The sequence below is a fragment of the Falco cherrug genome, chromosome 2 (genome assembly GCF_023634085.1).
Source record: "Falco cherrug isolate bFalChe1 chromosome 2, bFalChe1.pri, whole genome shotgun sequence".
Lineage (NCBI taxonomy): Eukaryota > Metazoa > Chordata > Aves > Falconiformes > Falconidae > Falco > Falco cherrug.
Window position 1 is genome coordinate 58959725 of NC_073698.1, and position 15613 is coordinate 58975337.

Genomic DNA, 15613 nt, shown 5'->3' on the forward strand with positions numbered 1-15613 from the left:
CAGTGACAGAAAGATCGTTCTCAGACAATAAAAATCAACTGGCAAAGTTTTGAACCATGGTGGTGCAGGAAATAGGGTTTATTTCAGTAGACACAACAGTCTATAAAATGATATATTGCTTCATAGTTCAGCAAGGTGAACGTCTTGATTAATCAGAGCTGTCTTCCTATGGAATTGGATCTGATTATTTATTATTATGGAAAATGTGTTGGCTGTTCCCATAAATAAAGTAATTTTGACTTGGACAGAAGTTCTTTTGCTTTTAGAGGATAATGTAGCTTTTATCTCTCTTCACAGCACTGCTTGAGTTAGCAGTTGTCTTTAATTTTCTTAAAAATCTCCTGAGGACACCTGAGTTTCCACTTGCTGGAGTATCTTCCTCAGAACTAGTAATCCTCACCTTTTTTGCTTACCTTTGTATTTTTAAGATTAATCTGCTTTATTTTGCTGATCATTAGTCACAGGTTCTCCCTCTTCCTTTGTTCTTTCTTTTGGCAGATCACTTCACTTTGTCTTTTCACACCATCACACATTTATTATTCTATGAACTCTCTGATATTTACCTACCTCCCTTGTCTGTTCCTCAGCAATAACGGGAGACCTTATTGCACTCTACAACTACCTGAAAGGAGGGTGTAGTGAGGTGGATGTCAGTCTGTTTTCCCAAGTAGCAAGTGACAGGACAAGAGGAAACAGCCTCAAGTTGCACCAGGGGAGGTTTAGATTGGATATTATGAAAAATTTCTTCACCCAAAGGGTTGTCAAGCATGGGAACAGGCTGCCTAGGGAAGTGGTGGAGTCCCCATCCCTGGAGGTATTTTAAAGATGTGTGGATGTGGTGCTTAGGGACGTAGTTTAGTGGTGGACTTGGCAATGCTAAGTTTATGGTTGGACTTGTTAAAGGTCTTCTTCAATCTAAATGATTCTGTGATTTGCAGGCATCTTTGCTCTTCTTTCCTTCCATTTCATATCTTCGTTTCTTCATTTTTCAGGGTGTCTGAAGAACTCCAAACTTATCCTTCAAGCCTGATTCTTCTCTGGAACTGGTTTTGCTTTTGTGTCTTGACTTCATGGCCAGATGTTTCCCATTCTCCTCATATAGGAAACTGCTGTCAAAACCTTCTTGTTTGCCAGATGTGCATGTTTTCAGTATATCCAGCCTTCCCTCTTCTTTAATATTTTTTCATTCCCCATCCAAATTTTGCCTTCATCCTCAGCTGTGGCTTTAGTCTTGGGGGATCTTCTCTTTGGTGGAAACTGTTAGTTTACATTTCTTACATGTACATATTACAAAGCATGCTTACCAAAGTGTAACTAGTCATTTTAATGGTTGTCTTTTTTCTCCATGTGCCATCTTCTGCTGCCTTGGCAACCACTTACATTACTTTTCCTATCCTACCCTAAATGCAAAAGCACAAAAAAAGAAAGAAAAAGCTTCCAGCAACCTCTCCCACCTTTAAATTCACATGAAATCTCCACTGTGCTCCCGCTTTGTTGACTTTGTCACTGGCTATTTTAACAGTGAGCTTTTTGTTAAGTCTAAAAAAGTACAGAAAGTGACTTTTCTAGGTTTTATTTCACAAGCCTGGTTTATCTGAAGGGTTGAGTTCTTTCTTTACTCTCCACTGCAGTTACCTTGCTCTGAAGTTGAAAAGAAATGCTCCTAAATAGCTGGAGTGGGTAGGGAGTCGCATCTACTTTCAGATTTCTGTAATAGTGACAATTATATCCGGGAACACTAAGCTCTCCGTATATTCATTTGTGTGGAATAGGCAGTTTTAGTTTACAATTTAGTGAACCTGCTTAGACAAACTTTTTTGAGGGAGAAAAAGTACACAAATTACTACAGCTTATGGCTTTGATGCATTCAAAGCTTATGGCTTTGATGCATTCTTTCTCTGCCTGGAAAGATAAAACTGCTCAGTACACTGGCTAGGTCCAGATTTCTCTTCGTAGTTCTTTTGCTTGGCAGATACTTTTTGCTAGAAACTATTGCAGTGAATATTGCTTTTTCCTTGAAAGGATTGCTTTTTTAGCCAGCAATCTAATTTCTGATGAATTTGTAAATATTTAATAAAGCAATTGTTCTGTAGAAAGTCTTTGTGTTCTTACATGATGACTGAGGAGATTGACAAAGCAGTACTTTGTAATATCTATACTTATTTCCAAAACAGAAGAGGAGATATGTTTTCAATTTAGCATAGAATTCCCTACAGTACTTATCAGGCTTTACAGTCTTAACATTTTTAATCAGTTGTAAAAGATCCTCTTACTCTCTGATTTATATAATAGACATTAGCTTTTCTATTTTTGCTTCATTTGACTTCAGAATGTTTCTGATGCTATAAAAAAAATTGACATTTTGTTATTCTTATTTTCATCTGATTTTTTTCCATATATTAATGTTGATAAATTTCTCACTTTTTAAACAGACTTTTAAAGACAAAAAATTGTAGCCATATCCTTAAAACCAAAGAGATACAATATTAAATATTGAGCATATTACTGACATTTTATGTGACTGTTTTCCCTCAAAATCATATTAACTAAAATTTTCAAGGGCCTAATAACTGGTCATGTCTTTTAAATTCTCCGTCTGCTGGAGAGCTTGTAATGCTTTCCGGGGAATGTTGGACTGTTTCTTCTCTCTCCCTCCCTCTTTTGAGAGAGGAATAGTAGGAAGAATTGTGAGATACAAACCTTCCCTGGCACCCCCAGAAGTTCATGTTGTGTGGTTGTATAGCAGTCCCTGCACTGATGTGAAAAATGCTTTCTTGGTCCCTAGTTTCCATTCAGTTTCAAGCGCGTCTTCTCCTGTGCAGTGGGTGACACTGACCAAGGGTTGAGGCTCTCCCAGACATGTTTCCTCACTGTCAGGTTTTTGGTGGGCTGTCCTGCTGAGAGCAGGCACGGAGTAGCTGGTGGCAGCATGGGTTGGGAAAGAAAGCAGGTGGTAAAGAAGGGGCGGCAGCCGCGCAGTGAGACTGCTGTGTTTTGCATCTCCAGCTTAAGCACACAGGTAAAGCCGTTGCTTGTGACTGATTGGCAAAATGAAGGTCAGTTCCAGTCAAAGCAGAAATCTCACCAGGAGCATGTGTCTTATTTAGCAGTGATCCTTCTAGAAATTTTGGGCCTAATGCGCGCTGAAAAACCTGATTTCTTGCTCTCAGCAACAATATTAATGCATAGGCAATTGTTTCAGTCCTAGGCACTTCACAGCAGTTGCTTAACTAATTAAAATAAAATGCCTTAATTTTAGTGTTTCAAAGTACTGTTGTATTTGTCAGGAAGGTTTGGAGGCTGATCACAAATCCGTCTTTTCCGTGGCAGACATTGCAGGAATGGCATGACCTCACCGGTAGGCTTTAATTACTTGTTGCATGCGTTTTGACTAGCTTGAAAACTGATGTCTTTAATTGCTGGGTTCTATTCAGGTCTTCCAAGGAGTCTGAGTACAAATATGTGAAGCTCATAATTATACCTGTTCTCTCTAACTCGGACTTAATAGACAGTGTCCTTGCCTGCTCATGGGTTGTACCAAGGCAGGTGAACAAAGAGTTCAGGTGTTACTTTCAAGAAGTTTAAACAAGTACAGCTGTTGTGTGATACATAATGTGACTAGCTGGTCTCCTTTGATAACTCTTGGCTCAGTTTTGTTATTGCTGTGCACTCTTCCTGAAATCTGTAAACTCAGGGTTACCTGCAATGAAAAATTTACTACCAATACTTGAAATCAGAGAGGTTTTCTACAGATAAAGTTTGCATTTAAAAAGCTGCTATGATCATGCCTTTAATCCCCTCATTACACATTACCTGCATTTCCTCAAAGCCAACCTTCTTGGCCACTGAGAAGAAGCATTATTTCACAGACAAAATTATATTTTGGGCAAAGATTTTAGGAGCCATAAGGCAGAGTCTTTACAACAGATTAAATAGAGAGCCTTGTAACAAGAGGCTAGTGCACAATCTGGCCAGTTGGCAACAAAACCGAAAAATTTGCCTGCAAGTGAGGGGTAAGAGCATTTTAACTTGGAACAACTGAGTAGATGATGCGGTTGCTAGGTAATGTTTTTCATTTCTGTAAAAAATCTTGAGGTGAAAGCTAATCAATAAGGTAGATATGGTGTGATGTCATTTGTTGCCATGGTTTCCGAACTTAGCAGTTTGTTGTCTGCAAATAATATTGATGGTTGCTATGCAGTTGAATCTTTTCATATTGTTGTTTTGCCATTATAAAGCTCTTTAATCTTGGCTAAAGCTTCAAAAAGCAGAGTGTCTAGGAGTTTAAATGTTTTAATAGATAGGCTTGTATTACAACCCTAAAATATCTTGAAATTTACTACCTAATAAACAACAGGCATCAGCAGGAAGTGAACAAGGTTAACATTTTAGTGATTAAACTTCCACAAAGCAGTTGACATTTTCTAGTAAATTAATCTGCAAATTAAATATCTCTGTGGAATTAGTGCTATGACTCATTACATGGCAGATCATGTAAAAAAGGGGTAAGTAGTCAATCCTCTGGATGATAAGGCAGTCAAATGTATAAAGTAAATGGCTCAAAAGCCATAACAGCTTCTTGAACAACGTCCTTGTGTTTCATATATCATTCACTGTTGGATCGTGCCTCTTTATTATGTTTGGGTTTTGCTAGAAAATATTTTATAGCAGCTTATGTTAAACATCAAACAGTTGGACAGACTGAAAGGGAAATGAGACTTATTTTTCCTGATAGTTGTCAAAGTGAAGGGAAAGCATTCTCAGGTCAGGTCCTTTAAATCAAACACAACTTCATTTTTCATATTCTATGGAAAAGATGTTAGTTTAGTAAAATGCTGTGTATCCTTTATTTGATTTATTGGCATCTCTTTACAGTTACTTTTCTTGGTAGTCTGAGTTATTGAAAGCATTTTGGAGGGAAAGAATGAAAAAATAGATGAAAAGACAGAGCTCAGTGCAAGCTAGAGAAGGTAACATGGGGTGATCTGAAAGAGAAGGTGATTTGTACAAGTACAAAATGTTTAGTATCCAGAGGTGAAACATTTTAAAGGAGTGGAGGACCCACTGGAGAAAGTGGAAAGAGGAAAAAAACCCATACCTGCAGAGAGAAAACCAGAAAAGAAAAAGGCTAATGGAAGGAAGAGGAACTATTTTTATTGGGGTGAAAGAAGAGGAGAGGGGAGGAAGGATAGGAAAAAATCATGTGATGGCTTGCTGAAATCTAGGGGGTTTACATCTTTGGAGTGACATTTGCCATGCTGTCTAGTTTTTATCTTTTTTCTGCCATGGATTCCTCCTCCTCCTCTTCTACTTCCACTGTTCTCTACCGTAACAACACATTTCTTTAGAAAGTGTTTTGCCACCTTCTTTCTTGCCTTCTTCACACATCTCTCTGTGTGGTGACATTGACTATCACATTTCTTTCAAACAGAGCCTTCGTACTCCTACTTGTCCCCTTAATACAGAGTGAATTGCCAAGTGCATGCCCCCAGCGGGAGACCTGAGGAGGATGTCACCAGGAAGGGCGAGGCATGGCTAAAATCCTGCTCTTGCAAAGTGAGCAGTGGTTTTCTTGATGACTCCTTTCCTGGAACTCCTAGAAATTCCCGGTTGGCTATGCAGAAACACAATAGCAGCCTTCAGTGAGTGTATCCTCAAAGCACTGCTACGGAGAGGAGGCAGATGGAGGAGACATGCCAGTTTAATGATAGCAGATGTCAACAAGTTAACAATCTGAAAAGGAAACTAGCAGCGCAGCAGCACTTCTTACCCAAATGTTTAAAGAGAAGGAGGAGGGAAAAAAAAAAAAAAAAGAAAATGAAAAGCAACATGGAAAAGAAGATACAAATCGGTAGTGGTGATCAGCAAGAGCTGTAAAAGACTATCTGATGCTAAATCTGTAAAGTGGTGCTGTTGAGTGGATTTATGTAAAGAAGTATTTCACTATTAGGCTGTCACAAAGGAAGACCATTTACTTCAGATGCCATATGCCAACTGTGCAATTAGGCTTCCAGTCATACATGTTGTGTGTACTAAAGAAGGGGGTGGGGGGTAGGGGCAAGTCTCAGCCATTTGCAATTGCTCTTGCATAACACTTGGTTTTACAGTTTTACAATCCTGGACATTTAGTTGCTTGCGCTGTTGTGAAAGTTCTGCTGTTTGGGATAACATCTTTTATTTCTCCAGGGTTTTTATCTTAGGGATATTTGTTTTCTGTGTTGTTATTTTTTGTTGTTGGTTTTTTTTTTCTCTCCCTTACGGAAAAGCCACATTGTCAGACCTTTTCCAATATGCTTTCACATTATAAAGCAATTCAGTTTTCAAAAGATTAAAAGAAGTATACATTTTCTGTCTGAGAAAAAACTCACACACCCTATTATGTGAGGGACAGCTTGGTACTTTGTACTAGTGAACAATTTCATAAAACATACATACAATATTGGGAAGTCTCAGGCAGCTTTAACAAAATAATTAATTTTTATACCAACAGCCATTGCAAGATACTGAGTGTAGGTGATGAGCAGACATGGGACTTTAGGTACCTTCTCCTAAAGGAAAAGGATAAGAGAAACTACACAGGAAACGCCCCAGAGCCACTGTGAAACTCCTTGCATTGTGAAACCTTTCAACCTGTTCCCAGTCCTTTCACATGGGACTATGGTGTTCCATGTGGCACTGGATGTCCCAGTGTCACTGAGCACTTAACACAGATTTAGGGTAGGTTTTCCAAGTGTGATATGGAAATTAAAATAAAACCAGTTGTATCAATATAAAAAATCAGTGAAAGTATCCTGGCCTTTTTTGAAGCCACATCTGGACCTAAGGTGAGATAATGCAACCTGAAACAAAAAGTTACCAATTATAGACACAAGTCTTCTAAGTGTGTGATATAGTTATATGATGATAGTTAGTTGATTGCAGTTACTTCAGACCTGTTGATGATGCTGAATATAGTAGCTGATGCAGTTATTGCATCTGAGAGGTGCCTAGTAAGGCTAAGGAAAATAAAGATATTTAACCCAATTACATGCTTTAGCTACTGTTCATGCTATTTAAACAAAAATCTCAGAGCTTCCTGCAAAAAGTTCGCTTCAGTGTACAAATTTTTTGAAAAAAAGTAGGTAAAAAATCTGAAGTTTGGAGATTTCGATTTATTAAAGCAATTCTCATTTCATTTTATGTCTGTATGATCCAGTTAAGCTCTTCTCTAGAGCTTTTACATCTGTAGTTGAGGTCTTGGATCAGATTTCTTTTTTATCTCTTTAAAAAATCTCTTTTTTATGAGCAGACTCAAGGCATGTTTGCTTTCTGTGTATTGATTTAGAAACAGAAAGTTAGTTCCCAACCCAAATCCAAATAAGTAGTTGTTCTTGTAATAGTTGCAGCACAACTTTTCTTGTGTATGAGGACATAAATGCACAATTCTATTTTTCACAATGTACCACAGGAAAAAAAAAGTGCTTGTTGTTTAAACCTTGTGTACAAACCTCAGTTTTCACCAGAATTTCTTCACAAAAGCAATCCCCCAACCACAAACCCCCAACAGACTAATAGAGGAAGCCTGTGCCCAGAGAGAAAAGAAATCCTTTGTGGTTTTGTAGCTTCAGTTAAAATACAAAACCATCAATATTCCCATATGATGTTTCAAATGCAAGGAAGTTGCTGTAGAAGATGTACTCTCCTGGGGTGTTGACTTTCTGTCTTTCCTGCAAATACTCATAAGGTACAGAGCAGAGCAAAGCCAGGATGCCACGTTACTGATAAATCTTATACATGTGTCTGCTCCTACTACTGCTTCTCACCAGGAATGAACTAACTTTGGTACCTGTGATGAAGATCAGAGTATTGTGATGAGCAGCACAGTGCACCTTCCTCACTCTGCAGCTACAGCTGAACACTCTGTACAGAGGATAAACCACATTTAAGAGCTCTGATGTTCTTCTTTCCTCTGAGATGGTAAACCAGCACTTTCAGTACTGAAAGAAGTGTTCAAGTCCAGCAGGAGAATTTTATTTTTTTTCATGTAGATGTTGAACTCCTTTTGCTGAAGAGCTAGCACCAGAGTTATGCTAGCCCATCTAGCTGTTTTGTCATAAAACTTCAGACATGTTGGAGCCCTGGAGACAAACAGAACTGTACTGACATAAGTTCAAAAAGCTGTTCTAAAAGAGGAAAACTCATTTTTTTCCCAACATAACTAGAGGTTGCAGATGACATTATTCATATATTACAAGTACAACATTGCTCTCACTTGCCCAAAATCCTTGTAATAAACTAATGCCCAGATTTTCGTAGTGTGTGTGAGATCAGCCAGATATTCAGGTATTTAAAGAGGTTCCAAGGACACCTTTGCACATACTGAAGATGCTTCCAAAGGTTCACTTTTACCGGCACCTCATAAATCATCCAACCAACCAGGTCCAAGAATTACCAGCATTTGAAAAGCTAGGGATCCCTCCACATCTAACAGAATTATTTTTTGTCTAGTCAGTACAATACTTTTATATGATTTATTTTTTTTTTTTAAATGAAAAGCCATTCTAGGTGTGGGAAGTCATTCCAGGCCATTTTGAGAATAGGACATGCAAAATAAAATGTGAGCCCACTGAGAAGTCTATAGTTACTTTCTGTTTGAGTCTATAAATTTCTCCACATTGATCAAGCTCAGCTGGATCGCACTGCTCTTAATGCCTCAGAATGAGCAAAGCGTGATGAGATTGTCCATCCTATTTTCAGCAAGTGATGCATTTTGTTTGCCCATTTTGTGGTACTGGTATTCTCCTTTACTGGTCTTTTTTTTCCCCTCCACCATTCAGTCAGTGAATTTTCGTTTAGCTTACCTGAAGCTGCTATATGCTATCTATAATGTCCTTAAGTCACATATGCTTCCCCCCACCCACTCCCCTGAAACTTTGTGATCTTCTGTACAAATCTTCCCATCCCCCTTCTCTGATTTGCCATTTGTGAGCATTATTTTAGATCATTTGTTCCCATCCAGCATGAAATAGGTTCTGCTGGCAGCAAGACACAGCAGCTTTACTGAATGTGCTCAGGTTGCCTGAGATTGCTTGATAACAAAGAAATTGCAATTTCTGATAGGTAATGCTTTCAGATGTTAAGCCTGGGATAGCCATGGGGCAGAAAAGTCCTTCCTACAGGCACATTCCCTTCTACTTATCACTAGCCTGAAACACCATCTGTCCGAGGTACCAATGAATCTGGTTTGCTTTTACACATTCAGTGTAATTTGGTGCTATATTCCCTACATGTTAAAAATAATGTTTTTTTTAAAAAAACAACTTCATTTATTTGTTTGCATTTAGAAGATAAAAATTCATTACCATGCACAGAAAAATCCTTTATGTTGTATAGTTATAGACAGGAAAAAACAGTGAAGTACATCGTATTATGTTCAGTGTTTATTTTTACATTGAAAGTTATTGCTATTTCTTCCTGATATTTTTGGTGGCAAAAACATGGTAAGAATGTTTTATTATGCAAATGATATATGTCTAGAACGGTGTTTTAAAAAGAAAATTACCTGTATGAAAGACACTTTCGATCAGTCTATATAGGCAGCTGGAAACTGGTTTGAATGTGTGCAGCTAATGGTCACAGCAATTTGCATGGGAGCAGGTTTAATGTGAGTCTAGGCACTATTTTAGTTATGCTTTCATAAATGTTGGGCAAGAGGAATGAAAAAATGCTGTGGTAAATGGTAAATAAAAGCAAAAGCAAAATGCTTAAGGCATGGATTTTTAGAATTGTAGAGTCAGTTATCTAACAAACTGCTGTGTTTAAATGAGATGTGGCACTTTAATTCCCTTTAAAGATGAAAATCCTCACCTTGAGCTGGTCTTTTTTCAGTCTTCAAAGTATTGGTAATAAGTTAGTACTCTTATTGACATCAATGGGAGGAAAGAGTGTGAGGAAATATTAAGGCTATAGACAAATAAATGTCTTGTATAATTATTGTACTTTTGGAATCTTGCATTGCAATAAATGGGTTAAGATTTTCAATACCAATAGATAATACAACCTCCAGCATAAAGCTTCCTTCATCTGAAGTCATCAGCTGATGAAATGTACTCTCCCAGTTCAGTGAGGAGTAGAGGAAGCCACTTGCTATAAAATGTCTGAGTTGAACTTGTTTCTTTTTACTCAGAAAGCGTAGCTCTTGCACAGATGGTTGAGAAGGTGCAAAATATTACAGTCTCCTCCTGTGTTTAATTGTTTCTGTATGCCCTGGCTTTTAAAGAGAATTTAGGATGTGTTTGGCAGTAGCTTTCCCTCTATAATCAGGTTGCTATGGTAAACCTATTATTCTAGACAAAGAAAGAGTAGGTTTAGTAAAGTGCTGATCCCTTTTCAGTATAATGTGAGCTTCAAATTACTTTTGAATGATTGAATTGGTTTAGTAAGTATTTTATCACAATCACTAAGAGAAGAAGGTCACAGAATGAGGTGTGGCTTCTGTTACTTCAGTAGCAGATTCATCTGACAAAGCAGTAATATAGCTGAAGCAAACTTACCATGCAAACATCTTATCCTAGTTTTCCCAGGGAAGCAACCTGAAATTTATTGTTCCAGAATGCTGTTTATTTTTTGTTGTTTATCTATATGGTGATAAACTGAGCCTTTGAAGTTTATATTTTGCTACATTCTATGTAGTTATTTGGTCATAAACAGTGGGACTTCAGTTATTTGTTATCTCCACAGTGTGAGCTCACCTTACATAATCTTACCAAATGTCAGTACTTTTGGAGGTAAAATATGTTTTTGAAGCCAGTATAAAGTTGCAATTATTTAGTGCCACCACTAAATTCCCTTCTCACATTCCTCGTAGTGTTTTTGTCATGTTTGTAAAATAAAAAGAATGATGAACTAATAATTTGAGTACCAATTTCAGCAGCGGTGTACTAAACTACTATAACTATATCTTTGAATATTTAAAAGTAGAAAAAATTGCTCAGAGAAATCCTTTTCCAGAGCACTTACTGAATAAGGTTTCTGTGCAGTTTCAAGACACTTTCAGTTCTGAGGTCCGCAGTCTAATGATCCAAATTATACCCTGAACTTAGGTGTGAGCCAGCCAAAATAAAATACAAGGCACATATATCAACAAGGAATGTGAATTTTTCAGTCTATATGTTGGTGTTTTATTCATCAGCTAAGATGAGAAGCTTGAGAAAGTAGGGCCTAAATCCCCTTTGTGCTTGATTTTGGGAAGACAACCTGAGTTTCTATCTCTTACATGACAAAAACGTACCCTATCTGCCTAGGGATGGGATATTCCTCACTGAAACTGTTGCACATTAAAATGAATAAATATTAATTGCAGCAGGGACTGAGAGGAACCTGTTCTCATTCCAGTGCAAGTGCCCAGCCACTGGGCTTTCAGGTCATTCTGACTTATTAAATTAAGCATTACAGAAGGTAATGCTTAATTACAGAACATGCAGGAGCCTCATTACAGAACTTTCCTTTGCTTGTCCCTCTGGATGATTTTCCAACTCTGCTGAGTCCTCTCTTCAAAGTAACTTGCTTAAACTGGTTTTTATTGTCCTTCAGGCGTCCTCCTTATTATAGCATTAGCTGGCCACGACACCACTGTTAAAGATGGGGCGTTTTTTATTTATTTATAAAGTCTTCACAAGAGATGGGTCCTGTTCATCAGGTATCTGTCTGCCTACAGGTGACTGATTGTGTTTTGGGACACTGCAATGTGACATTTTTTTAAAGTAGCCAGGTTGTCTAAGGTGGATGCATAGAAAGAGACTGTGTGAGAGCCCCAAACAGTACCAAGTTGGAGTCACTAAAAGTCTCTGTATATTTAAGTACCAAGGAATTATTTTTTCCCAGTTTCTAATGTAGCTTTCCTTGGCAAATAATTGTAGTTTAGAGAATGCAGGCAAATAACAGCAATGATTCTGTAGACAATCATATCTTAAATGTTGACATGATTACCAAATACAACTGTATTTTGTGATGTGGTAGATGCACTTTCTATAATACATTTCTTTCTGGAACAAATATCCTCATATAATTACCAACGCAACATAGTTTTAAAACTATGTATATTATAAAGGTATCATGAAGCATTTGCTGTTAATTGTCTCTATCAGCATGTCTTTTTTAAGAATCTTGTACTTTAAGCTGATCATAAAATGTCCTTCAAGACTGAATCCTGACACATAGGATGTCAGCTCAAAAGTGCAATGTACATTGTTCCTTGGGAAGATGAAGAGTATGACAGCTATAAAATTAGCTGAGAATTTTTTCCATAAGTAATAAGATCCCCCCTACTCCAAGTTAATTAGACTGGTGTTTTTTTGGAAAAAAAAATGTAATAAATTAAGGTTAGAAGTTGAAAAAAAAATAATAAAAAAAATATTTAGAATGATCTGGCAGTATGCTGACCTAGAAAGTTTTATTGTCACAAAACCTACAGTTAGGAAAGCCCCACTAAGGTTCTCCTTAACAGTCCTTTCCCATTCAGCAAATGCTTAAAAAAATATTGTGCATGCTCATCTGTCTGGGTACATAATGAAAGGCTGCGCTTGGAGGATCTTTTTTGCTATGTATCTATAGTTGCTCCTACTGTGAATTTGGGTTCTGTAGTCAGTAGAGCAGCGTCTGGGCCCAGGCTGAGTCTCACGGATGCTGTTATTAAATTAGACCAAGAGGAACAGGCTTTTCTGCATCCTAATCTGTGTCTCTGGTGGCCCTTTTTTGCACACAATATCTTTTCCCAAGACCATCAAATGTATTTACTTTGATCCATGGTTTGTGTCATATTTAGAGCAGGCTCACAGTGCCACTGTATTAAAACCATTTTAAAAATACAAAGGAAAACTCTTAGAAGTTAGGAAATAACAAAATCAATGTTACCCTAAATTGAGTTTTTCTCTTATATGTACAACATAAGACTGTTCTTGATCTTAATTTTTTTCACATCTGAACATTCAATACTCACTGCTCTGAGGGCTTTGGAATGGCAGATCTGTGGGAGGCTGGATGAGTCTATTCCCCCTTTAAGCTCTGGGGAGTTCTCCTGTGAACAGGTTGATGGAAGGGAAGACTCTGACAGAGGTTGTGCTTTTGACTTGTATTTCCTCAGGTCTGGACAAGAAAAATTATAGGGATTTTTGCTTTCTGAATGCATGATCGAGTATTTGAAGAGTTTTGTTTCTACATTAATAGAGACCATCTTAGATAGCCCAGTGTATAGACTATTTATGTATATTTCTAATCACATTCATTTTGGAATTTCTGAGGTATGTGCTAAATGTTTTAGGTCAGTTACCAAGGTTAATTATGCAGTTAAGCATGTGCTCTGTTATGCAAAGTTGAGGTATGAAAAACATACCATGCCAGTGATGGTTATTGTTACTGTCTCCACCAAGATATAATGCTAATATACTTTGCTTCTGGTTGCCATGGAGGAGGGACAGCTTTTTGGTGTTTTTTTTTTTTTTTTCTTTTAAGTATTAAAAAAAAATTTATAGGCTTTATGTGCATACTTTAATTAATGCAGAGTGACTTTTAGTTTGTCTTTGAGGGGTAGGGTGTAGAATAAGTTTGGCTTTTTTGTTTCATTTATTTTACTTTACTGAAATAATGACGCTTAACAATTGTTTATTCTTACAGGGAGATGTGAATGTGGCCAATGCACTTGTTTTCCTCCAGGAGACAACAGAGTTCATGGCAAAAACTGTGAATGTGATGATCGACAGTGTGAAAATGCAGAGAATGATGTCTGTGGGGGTATGTGTTCACATAATATGATATGATATAATATACCCAAATCTTGGCAGTTTATAACTTTCTATTCCCCATGATTTTATAATGTCACTGTAGACTATTGAAATAATGGTTTTATTACACTGAAGTATAGATTTTTGTAATAAACAAGCTCTATAAGTATTGAATATGTCAGTGAATATTTATTTTAAAACTTCAAAAACACTAATGATGTAGATTAAATACACATAATAGCATAAAAGTAGGTGCTGTAGTATACCCCAAATTCCATCAGTGTTCATTAGAGAAGAATGCAGACACTTCAAGGAAAATCTGAAAAATTAGGTAATTTTACTTTGTGTTTAGTACAGTTCATGTTTTACTGAGAATGCTGTATTTTACCTAAAGGTAATAATGACCAGCAATACTTCTGAATATTTCATATGCACTGAGGGTAATATGTTTGTTTTCTAAAAAAGTAGTAAAAATATATTATGAAATAATCTAAAATGCTTGAAATACGCTATCACAGTAATTGTACATGCAGATCATTTATTTTCATGTTGACAGTGAGAACTTCACTGTTTCATTTTTCAGTAATGTATGTTGGTGTTAAGCAGTATTTCAAGTTTGGTTTAGGTATGTAAATGTATGCATACTTTATGGTATTTTAAAACCAGGTGAGTAGTATTTGTCTTAAATGCTCTCTTTCTAGATTTTATTTGGTTTATCTTGAAAATGACCACTTGATTCTTAGTATTAATAAAGTAGTTGATATGAGCAATGACACATTTTATTATATTCCTTATTTCTATACGAGGAAAACCCCCACATATATTGCTTCATACTCCTTGTGTACATGAAAAATTCTGGCTACAGAGAATATTTCTTTGAGGTGTTTGTCGTGCAGAATGTAGGCATATATGGAAAATTCAAGTTTAAATGTCTAACTAGCCATAAAAGCAGCTTATATTATTCAGTGTAATTCAATAATATGAATTTGTCGAAAAAGAATAATTTGAAATTTAGTTTTGTATAAAGGACATAAAAGCAGTTAAGAGCACTGAAAAGCTGGGTCATCTTTGTTATAAATTAAGTACTTGAGAACCAAAACTCATCCTCTTCCATGGTTAAAAATATCTCTTCCGTTTATGTCATTCATATTTTACATTATTCGATGACAATTCTTCAGTGTTAATGCTGCTAATTATATTGCACCTTTTGGAAATTATAGAAAAAAATTCCATTCTTCCTTATTAGGAAGTGTGCAGTTATAATTTTAGGTTTTGTTGCTGGCTAGGGCACCTCATACTTAAATAAATAATTCCCTCGACCCCAGAACCAGTGTCTGATTTTTTACTGTGCAGGAGACATGCTACGTCACGCTATTACCTGAATAAACTCTCCCCTTTAGTTTAAATAGCTTTGTACAAAAAGAATGGCAGAAACAAATAAATTAATCAATTTAAAAACAATATGCTTTAAGCTTATTTTCCTACTTTTGAAACAAGAAATAGGAAAAATAGAAAGCACATGAACTTACAAATTAGTTGTAGTCTCAAGCTAAATTTTTCCACTTCCATTCCAGATGATACTTTAGTTATTAATGATTCTTTGCAGGTTAAAGGAATTATATAGGAAAACGCAATTCAAGTGACTGTGCAATTTGAAATTGCACTGCGAAGCATCTTTTGAGAGGACTTCAGAAAGTCCACCCTGTGATTTTTGCTGTTCCAGGGAGCTGTGCTTATTCTTAACTCTTTCCCCAAAATCTTAGAATAAGCACCAAATCAGGAATCCTGTTGTCCTGGTCTTTCTTGTAAGTAAAAGGAGAGGAGGAAGCATGGCATAAGGTGATGATTAGATCCAC

General features: G+C 36.7%; 1 protein-coding gene across 1 annotated transcript in view; it reads left to right on the forward strand.

Moving 5' to 3' along the window:
* The window catches only part of ITGBL1 (integrin subunit beta like 1), a 149352-nt gene that overhangs the window by 107982 nt on the left and 25757 nt on the right, over positions 1-15613 (forward strand). Inside the window, exon 8 of the mRNA XM_055703166.1 lies at positions 13651-13767. Within this exon, the coding sequence (XP_055559141.1) occupies positions 13651-13767 (117 nt within the window). The remainder of the gene's footprint in view (positions 1-13650; positions 13768-15613) is intronic.